The 10,351-nt window shown below is 44.3% G+C and overlaps 1 protein-coding gene across 1 annotated transcript; it reads left to right on the top strand.

Moving 5' to 3' along the window:
* The first annotated feature begins 8,473 nt into the window (after window positions 1–8,473).
* LOC136579687 (uncharacterized) lies at window positions 8,474–10,309 on the top strand. Its single transcript, XM_066579746.1, has 3 exons — window positions 8,474–8,610; window positions 8,753–8,903; window positions 8,993–10,309. The coding sequence occupies exons 1-3, from the start codon at window positions 8,562–8,564 to the stop codon at window positions 9,795–9,797; spliced, it is 1,005 nt and encodes a 334-aa protein (XP_066435843.1). The 5' UTR covers window positions 8,474–8,561; the 3' UTR covers window positions 9,798–10,309.
* The last annotated feature ends 42 nt before the right edge of the window (window positions 10,310–10,351 follow it).

The raw sequence follows: 10,351 nt of genomic DNA, 5'->3' as shown, positions 1-10,351 counted from the left end.
ATCAGAACAATCCCTTTTCTAAACAAGAACTGTCTGGCAAGCAGATGATTACTCCACGTCTGGTAGCAGAAATCCCCAGCAATCAATTGATATAACAGGAGGATTCCACAGACAGCTATACATCTGGTGTGCCTATGGCATGAGAAATGTCACATTACATAGCATCCAATAGAGTGACTGAGGAGCCATGTAATTCATGGTCGAACTGAGTTTTCCAGAGTTGGAGTCACTCTTCGATTTCTGCTCTGGCCAAAAGAAGGATCCCAAGCAGGAGTTCTAATAAAGCAACCCCTAAAGGTTTTCAGATTTTCTAGTCATCTAAATTGAATTATTCTTTATCATATTTTATATGGAAGAAAACCCAGCCGCGTTGTTGGCAACAGCTGCATGCCAGTCCCGAGCCAGGATAAATGGGGAGGGGTGGGGAAAGCAATGGCAAACTACTCCACTACCACTGCCAAAATATTTTATGGATCAAAACCAAATTAGTCCAAATATGGAGCTGGAAGGTGGGGCCCCTGGGCTGGAAGGCACCGATCAAGCCACCAGGGAAGAACAAGGACAAAACTCGAATAACTTGGACGTTAAAGGGGTTGTCTTGTGGCACTTCTGTATGGCCATATTAATGCACTTTGCAATGTACATCGTGCATTAAATATGAGCCATGCAGAAGTTATTCACTTACCTGCTCCGTTGCTAGCGTCCCTGTCTCCATGAATCCGTCTAATTCTGATGTCTTCTTGCTTTTTTAGACGCGTTTGCGCTGTGCGGTCTTCTCCCCTTCTGCTCTGTCCAGCACGAGCGGCGTTCTGGCTCCGCCCTTCTACGCGTCATTGCGTAGCTCCGCCCCGTCACATGTGCCAATTCCAGCCAATCAGGAGGCTGGAATCGGCAATGGACCGCACAGAGCCCACGGTGCACCATGGGAAAGGACCCGCGGTGCATCGTGGGTGAAGATCCCGGCGGCCATCTTGGTGAAGGAAGAAGAAGAAAGAAGGAAGACGACACAGAGCGGGGATTCGGGTAAGTAATATGTTTGGTTTTTTTTAACACATCCCTTGGGGTTGTCCTGCGCCAAACGGGGGGCCTATGGAAAAAAAAACAAACCTGTTTCGGCGCGAGACAACCCCTTTAATGACATGGGCAGGACAAAGCCATTTGGATACTGGTTTGCTGATACAGCTACAAGTGAAAGGTTTTGTTTGTGTTTCTCAAAGATTCACAACATTGGCACGTGGAATGTCCGTGGCATGAATATGGGCAAATTGGAAATCCTAAAAAATGAAATGGAACGGCTCAACATTGACCTGCTGGGTATCAGTGAGCTTCACTGGACAGGTAGCATTTTTTTAATAGCAATGATTACACCATTTTCTACTCAGGCGATGACACCATCAGACACAATGGAGTGGCATTCATTGCAAACAAGGCAGTCGCCAAAGCTGTCCATTGTTTTAATGCCATAAACGATAGGATCATATCCATATGCATCAATGGGAATCCTTGCTCGATCACAATTCTGCAAGTTTATGCACCCACAACCGATGCAACAGATGAGGACATTGAAAAATTCTATGCCGATCTCCAGCAAGCAAGCAATCAGAAAGGGCCCTGCCAAGGATATTACTTTTTTTAACAGGGGATTTCAATGCAAAAATAGGCTCTGCAGAAGACCTACCTGTCGTTGGAAAATTTGGATTGGGTGAGCGGAATAATGCAGGCGACCATATGGTCCAATGTTGCATGGGAAACTGTCTATGGATCATAAACACATGGTTTGAGCAGCTGAAACACTGTGTGTACACATTGATGGCCCCAAATGGGGTGCACCGAAACCAAATCGACTACTTCCTATGTCAAATGCATTTGAAATGCTCAATTCTGGCTGTAAGAACACTTCTGGGTGCAGACTGCGGCTCTGATCATCAGTTCCTAGTCACAAAAATCAAGCTCAGATTTGATGCCGTTTTGATGTAGACAACATCCCCTCACGATACGCAGTCAAAGTGAATAACCGATTTGAAGCGCTCAGCACCATCGGAAAAGACCCTGATGAATTATGGAAGGAAATCAAATCCATCACAAGGAACACAGTTGAACAATTCATCCCATTCGAAAAATCTGCAAAATGACCGCAATGGATATTGGATGAATTCATCCGAATTGCCAACAAGCGCTGAACAGCTAAAGCAGCGGGCACCATCATTGAATTCAGACAGCTAAATGCAGAATTTCAAAGAAAAGTCAGACAAGACAACGGGAGCTACTGGAACGACCAATGCGCAAAACTGGAAGAAGCAAACCAGCAAGGCCACACCCGAGCTCTCTTCGCCCATGTGAAGCAGACATAGGCACCATTCGTACCACGCAAGGCACCAGCTACAAAGTCTGGGATGGCAAATTATTAAAAAAAGAAGATCAAATCAAGCGTAGGTGGTGATAATATACAGCAGAGCTGTATACAGGCAATCAGACAGACAACCCATCAACAAGAACCGGATATTCAAGAGGAAGAAGTCCCATGGGCTCTGAAACAACTACCAAACAGGAAAGCTTCGGGCATTGATCACATACCAGTCGAACTGCTCAAACCAGAGTCAGTAAAGATCTTAACCAACCTGTCAAAAGATCTGGAGCTCAAATTATGGCCCAAAGATTGGACAAGATCTGTCTTCGTCACACTTCCAAAAAAAGGTGATAATCAAGAATGTCCAATTACCGCACCATCACCCTCATACCTCATGCGTGCAAAATTCTTTTTAAGGTCATACAAAAACGCATTGCAACAATTGTTGAACGGGAACTACTGGACGTTCAAGCTGGCTTCTGCAAAGGTTGTTGGGCCAAAGACCAAAAAAAGGCGAGCCTGCGCTGCATCATGGAGTAGACCTGAGAGTATCAAAAGGACGTGTACATGTCTTTCATCAACTACAGCAAGGCATTTGATTGTGTTGAACATGGCAAGCTTTGGAAGTGTCTGGAGCAAATGGGCATTCCAGAACATATTGAACAGCTTATAAGGTCACTTTGCAACAACGAAAAGCAACAGTCAGGACAGCTTATAGAAACACGGATTGGTTTGGAATCGAGAAAGGCGTAAGGCAAACTGCATTCTATCACCAGTCCTTTTCAATCTGTACGCAGAAATGATCATGTGGCGATGCAATTTGGACAAATCAGAATTGGGAGTCAAAATTGGTCCAGATGTAAACAACCTTCGATATGCAGATGACACCACCCTGCTTGCGGAAAGTGAAAGGAACCTGGAATACCTTATTCAACGAGTGCAAAAGGAAAGCGAACGCATGGGACTTTACCTCAGCAGCAAGAAAATGAAAGTCATGACCACGGTAAGCAATGGTACAGTGAACATAAAAATTTACAACAAAGAAGTTGAGTCGGTCCAAGATTTAATCTTCCTTGGATCCAAAATCGATTGCAACGGGTAATCTGGACCTGAGATCAATAGACGGATTACACTTGGTAGGAATGCAATGCAAGGAATGGAAAAGATCTGAAAAAGCAAGGATATTAAAATTGCAACAAAAACCAGACTGGTCGATGCAATCGTCTTTCCCATAACAACATATGGTTGTGAAAGTTGGATGCTCAGGAAAACAGACAGAAGGAAAATTGATGTGTTTGAACTATGGTGCTGGAGGAGAATGCTATGGATAACTTGGACTGCCATGACAACGAACAATGTAGTGTTAGGTCGCGTCAAATCGAAAATATCAAAATCATCAAACAGCAGCCTTTTTTTGGACACGTGATGTGTGCTAACTCACTGGAAACAGTATTGATGCTTGACAAAGTCAGTGGAAAGAGAAGATCAGGACGACAAAGGACAAGATCGCTAGATACAATCAAGGCCACCACAAACATGTCAATCGGCGAACTGAAAGAAGCGGTGAAGGACAGGAATGCATGGAGAACATTGATCTATGAAGTGACCGAAGGTAGGATGCAACTGAACGGATAATCATCATCATCATATAGGAGAGTCATGGTTTATGACATTTATTAAACAATTGATCATTCAATGCTTCTTTTTCTTTTTTTTGACTGCCCCAATACAGTAGATAAAAGTTTTACCTGAAGTATGATGCACATTTTGTATCATTGTGTTTTAGATTCCAATTATACACAGAGCCTGGCACCTACTGTAGTATTAACAAACACATTTATTTCTGTTATGCAAAGTAAGTGGTATCACGTATAATTAGTTTTCTTCTAAAATGTCTAATATCTCAAAAGTTAGCTTAGTTTATGAAAAAAACAATATTGCTCACATTTATGTAGCAAAGCGCTTCATGAATATCAAAAAGGATTTCTTCTTAATTAGATTGGCATGTATCCAGCTGCAAAGGAAAACTCATACCATCCTGACAAAGACATGGGCTTAGAGATTTTCCTATTAAACATAAATTGTACACATTTTTATATTTTACAAGTATTTCTTCATTACATAAAATGAAAGCGTACATGAGAAATGATTGACATTAGTGCAATCCAACACATATCGCTAAAATTGTTCTACATTTAAAAGCTCTCTTTGGCCTTGAAGAGAAATGTTCAGCTATTCTCCAGCCAATTTTCATAGAAGTACATATATTTGAGTAGGTTGTTGAAATGCATAAACCTAGATGTCAGTACAATAAATAATATAATTAAAGTGAATATGACTAATTGCTATTGACAGTACACAATATTTTAGAGACTCTTATGCTGCTTTTAAAACAAATGTTAAGGGTGTTTTGTCATTACAAAGAAAATTTTCCAAGCAGCTGGGCCCGCTGTAAAATAAAAACTAAAGCATACTCACCTCTCCTGATACTCCCTGCTGATTGGCTGCAGTGTCACCTGAGTTCAGCTGGTCTGTCTAACTGGAAGCTGGCATCGGGGCCATGGTAGCCGTTCATCTGTGTACCAGAGGGCCAAGGAGAGGTGATTGACTATGCTTTATTTTTTTTATTTTACACTGCTGTTTGGAAAAGTTTCCTTGTAATGACAAAACCCCTTTAAGATCTTTGTAGGTAGCTCAGTTTTAATAACAAATCTAAAAGTTGTAGAATATTATATGTAGATTTTTTTTCCTATGTGAATGCTTATTCTTATCGAGGGGGTTCATTTAACCCAGTGAGAGACTGATAGTAAGGAAATCTAGAAAATGGTTTTACTTAAAGGGGTTCTATCACTAAAAAAGAAAAATATTACACTTATCTATTCCTCCCCCATCAGTCTACTTACCAAATCTTCACCTCCCTTATCTTCTCCTGTCTCCTGCAGTCCAGGGGGTCACTTCACCTCCAGCTGCCTGATTCTTCTCCTTCCTGTGAGGTTACGTACATTTGATTGGCAGTCTTCCAATGTACGTTACGTCACAGCTCACAGGCCAGCAGGAGGACTGCCTATCTTCTTCAGAGATTGCTCATACGAGCTGTCTCTGAAATAGATTACAATTCCTTCCTAGGCAGTGAAGCTACAGCACAGGGATGTGACCTTCACTGACACAGCCGGAAGGTATTTGAGATATGCAGCCCTCATAACAAGCTGGGCCCAGCCTGCAGTGAGCTGACCTGGGGCACTGGAGAAGCTCAACCAGGAGAAGATGTGATAAGGAGACTGACAGGGAAGAAATAGGTAAGTTTAGATAATTTTTTTTTATGACAAAACCTCTTTAAATTGGAATTATTATCACTTATAATCACTGGATTGTAAGAGAGTCACAGATGGGTGCAGCCAATGACTTACCATTAGGGGTCATTTCTTATAATTTGATACTTGACTTTCTAAATGGTATGTCCTTTGTGTACAATAATAGCAAAGTTTAGAATGCTCTGTATAGATGGAGGGGTTGGTCTGGGGGCTCAAGTAATCCCAGTCCAACACTGAGTGTAATAGTAATATTGGCAGTAATAATAATAGGTTGTTTCCCCACTCAGCACAGTATGTGTTGTTTTAAATTCTTTGTCTATTGAAATTATATCAGCATTAGGACTAAATAGAATATTATCAACAAAAACTGATAGTAAAGAACAACCTGCAATAACATATTGCAGTCTACTGAGCTGGAAGTAATAGCATGTGACAATTCAACTGGAAATTTCTCAAATTCTAGCTCAAATCAGGCCTCAACAGTGGTACATAAGACAGTGCCGAAGTGATCTGAGCATCAAGGGCTGAGTGTTCTGCATGGCCTTATCTATAATATATTTCAAATATGTCATCTAAAACTAAGCTGATACAATTTGTTTGTAAATTAAAATAAGACAATAAAAGAAGAACATGTAATTCATAGCAATTAGAGATGAGGGAGTATACTTGCTAAGGCACATTACTCGAGCGAGTAGTGCCTTAGCCGAGTATCTCCCCACTCGTCTCTAAAGATTCAGGGGGTGGCGGGGAGCGGCGGGGGAGAGCGGGGAGGAACGGAGGGGAGATCTCTCTCTCTCCCTCTCTCCCCCCTGCTCCCCGCCGCAACTCACCTGTCACCCGCGCTGGCCCCCAAATCTTTAGAGACGAGCGGGGAGATACTCGGCTAAGGCACTACTCGCTCGAGTAATGTGCCTTAGCGAGTATACTCGCTCATCTCTAATAGCAATGCTTTCATAAAAATGGGTGATGGTTTAGATCATGGTTATGCCGCAATGCTGTAGGTGTTCTTTTTCAATAATAGAAAAAAAAATCATCACTTAAAATGAATAATTCTGATAACCAAGAAATCATTGTTGTAAAACTTACAGAAATTACATTTCTTCTAATTACCACTTTATAGCATTCAGGTTATTAGTGTTCCATGCATGGAAATGTAAAAGACTTCTGGTAGATATACTTGTGTAAGAGCAGACAAAGCAACTACAAAATATTCATTGGGCCTGGTGTGAAGTCCCCGGCTCCATAGCACTGAATTATGGCTATGTATTCTTTATTGTGTATTATTTGTTTATTAGACATAGTTTTTGTCTTTCATGTTGGTTTCACTTCAGTGTCCTACTTTATAAAGTTAAAGAGGTTGTCCTTCTTGGAACTATTAAGGACTAGAGATGAGCGAGCACCAAAATGCTCGGGTGCTCGTTACTCGGGACGAAATTTTCGCAATGCTCGAGGGTTCGTTTCGAGTAACGAACCCCATTGAAGTCAATGGGCGACCCGAGCATTTTTGTATATCGCCGATGCTCGCTAAGGTTTTCGTTTGTGAAAATCTGGGCAATTCAAGAAAGTGATGGGAACGACACAGCAATGGATAGGGCAGGCGAGGGGCTACATGTTGGGCTGCATCTCAAGTTCCCAGGTCCCACTATTAAGCCACAATAGCGGCAAGAGTGCCCCCCCCCCCCCCGCACTGTCAGCGTAAAGATCGTTCTCCTCTGCCATAGCTGTAACAGCTGTGGCAGAGAAGAACAATGTTTGCCCATTGAATTCAATGGAGCCAGCAATACAGCCGCCTCCATTGAAAGCAATGGGCTGCTGGCGTGCGCGGGGATGAATTGTCGGGAAGGGCTTAAATATATAAGCCCTTCCCTGCAATTCATCCAGAAATGTGTTACAATAAAAATATATACCAGCGTATAAGGCGACGGGGCGTATAAGATGACCCCCCAACTGTCACCTTATACGCCGGCAATACAGTGGAGCAAAGAATAAAAATCATTACTCACTTCTTCTGACGTTCTGAGGTGCTCCTGCAGGCTGTCGCTCCCTCCTGGTTCCCGGCAGAGCATTGCTTTCTGGACGCAGGGCTTGAAATCCCCGCCTCCAGAAACACAGCCAATCACAGCCATTCAATGACATCATTGTCATTGGCTGTGATTGGCTGAAGGCACGTGTGTTTCTGGAGGCGGGGATTTAAAGCCCTTCGTAGAGAAAGCAATGATCTGCCGGGAACCAGGAGGGAGCGACAGCCTGCAGCAGCGGCGCAGAACACCAGAAGAAGTGAGTAATGATTTTTATTCTTTGCTCCACTGTATTGCCGGCGTATAAGGTGACAGTTGGGGGGTCGTCTTATACGCCCCGTCGCCTTATACGCCGGTATATATTTTTATTGTAACACATTTCTGGATGAATTGCAGGGAAGGGCTTATATATTTAAGGCCTTCCCCACAATTCGTCCTGCAATCGCCGGCAGCCCATTGCTTTCAATGGAGGCGGCTGTATTGCTGGCTCCATTGAATTCAATAGGCAAACATCGTTCTTCTCTGCCACAGCTGTTACAGCTGTGGCAGAGAAGAATGATTTGTCTTCTATATGTTCTCAATGGGGTCGGCGCTGCTGCCGCCGGCCCCATTGAGCGCATATAGAGAAGAGAACAGAAATCGCAGATCGCACATAGGTGCAATCTGCGATTTCTATGGCCTAAGGCCTTAGGGTGCCTACCCACTAGCGTTTTTTTTCCCTGCAAAATTCGCACCATATCCACCCACTTGGAATGCTATTCAACTTTTTTTCTTCTTCCCCCCCCCCTTCAGGTTGAAAGTAGGCCTGAGATATGGGACCCAGCCGAGACGGGCTACAGCGACCGAGATTTAAAGGCAGACGCCTGGCTATCGGTATGCACTGGCATGTATCCCGATTGGGACTCCGGAACTGCTGCCCTCCACAGTGAAATACGTAAGTTTACACTCCTGAAACTGCTTTGTTGTTTCTTCCTTGGATGTACTCAGAACTGTACTGCATCTAACAACACTCTTTATTGCAGGTGTCGGTGGTACTGCTTGTACCCTGTTTAATTGTCCTTTTTCATTATTTGCAGTTAAAGATGTCAAGAATCGTTGGCGGTCGGTTCGGGACCGCTACAAGAAGCATGAAAAAGATTGTGAAAAAAGTGGCATGTCGCCTTCACAAAAGAAATGTCCATACCAGGAGCAACTGCGCTTCCTCCGAACTAGTCGAGTGTTGCGCGCGTAAGTGCAAATAACTCTCCTAGCTCGGGTTCGATGTGGTGTCATTTTGAGGTTCTAGGTCTCTAATGTTACTCTTGTTTCGCCAACAGATCCAGCGGGAACATTGGGGCCGCGCCTCCCACGGACACCACCGCTTCACCTGACAAAGATGGGCCGGGACAGGAGCCGTGTGACGATGAGTCCAGAGAAGGTACCCCAGCCTTGGAGGACAGCCAGCGTAGCACGCCCGATTTGAACCCCACTTCTGTTTCTCCAGAAGTGGGGGAACAAATTGTGTCGTGTGGCAATACTACTGCCCCTGCCAGCAGAGCATGTGTTAGCAGGGTGGTGACTTCCGCGCGGGCCAGCCGCAGCGTTGCTGCTGGCCCGCGTCGGAAGAATAGCAAGGCAGATGCCACCCAAGAGGCGCTGTCTTTATTACGCCGTTCTGAGACGGCCGACCAGTGGGACACAATGGGTACAGCCATTGCGTCCCGCCTTCGTGAACTCAGCTCAGAGCGGCAGTGGACAATTCCGCCAGTTCTGTACACAGTGCTAGAGATTTTCGGATCGCCAAGAGCCATTGCCGATAGCACTGCCATTATTGTGGCAATGAAAAATGCAGCCTTTCCTGTTCAACACTCAAACCGCATGCTGCCTGCACCCCAATCTTTCCCTGATCAACCGCCCAGGGTTTCTAGGACACCGGTATACCCCATGCACCATGGCTCTCCTGACACTGGCTACGGCGACACTGCCTCAGGCGGTTCCCCATCACAAGCGTCATTTCTATCACTCATGAATAGCCCTCTGCAACAGACATCGCAACAGTCCACCTCACGACTGTGCACGCCACCAAATGCATCTCAATGCATTATAGGAGAAAACTCTTTTACTTATACGACATTGGAGTAATCGCAAACGTTGAGTTTGGGATAACTGCAATGTCCTACAGCAAACCATCGGAAAGTATAGGTTCCGTGGTGCTGTTGCCGTGTCTGCCAATGCACGGATTATGCTGGTGTCCCAGAAATCCAACGGATGGTCATGGGAACGATTGGGGTTGCAAACATCGCTCACTCCCAGCTAAGATGTGCTCTGCGGCAAAAGAGGCAAGGCGCACTAATTCCATTACGGCAGTGGAACGCACGTAAATTTCTTTGCGGCCTGTGCTACTGTACGAGAAGGACTGCCTTTTTTTTTTTTTTTGTTTTCAATTTAACGCTGCCTTATTGTCCTCCAAGGTTGGGGTACATCACTTCTCTTGACTCATAGTCCTTTCTTTCCCTATATTTATTTTCATGTCTGTCTGTTTCCATGCTCGCTCTATGTTTGTAACAGGAGTTCGAGCATGGAAAAAAAAAATGGTGATGACAACAGGGCCATTCTGCGTGCCTGTTGCCATCATCATTTTCGCTTGCGGCATGACCGGCAAGTGTGACCAGAGCTATACTGCTTGTGGATTGGCC

This window comes from Eleutherodactylus coqui, chromosome 1 (assembly GCF_035609145.1).
Source record: "Eleutherodactylus coqui strain aEleCoq1 chromosome 1, aEleCoq1.hap1, whole genome shotgun sequence".
NCBI classification, from domain to species: domain Eukaryota; kingdom Metazoa; phylum Chordata; class Amphibia; order Anura; family Eleutherodactylidae; genus Eleutherodactylus; species Eleutherodactylus coqui.
This window is presented reverse-complemented; position numbering and strand designations above follow the sequence as displayed.

Excerpts from the sequence above, each read along its gene's own strand:
- LOC136579687 (XM_066579746.1), top strand. The coding sequence starts at position 8,562 with ATGTATCCCGATTGGGACTCCGGAACTGCTGCCCTCCACAGTGAAATA. Across the intron at positions 8,611-8,752 it reads TGCCCTCCACAGTGAAATAC|TTAAAGATGTCAAGAATCGT; the intron begins GTAAGTTTACAC and ends CATTATTTGCAG. Across the intron at positions 8,904-8,992 it reads ACTAGTCGAGTGTTGCGCGC|ATCCAGCGGGAACATTGGGG; the intron begins GTAAGTGCAAAT and ends TTTCGCCAACAG.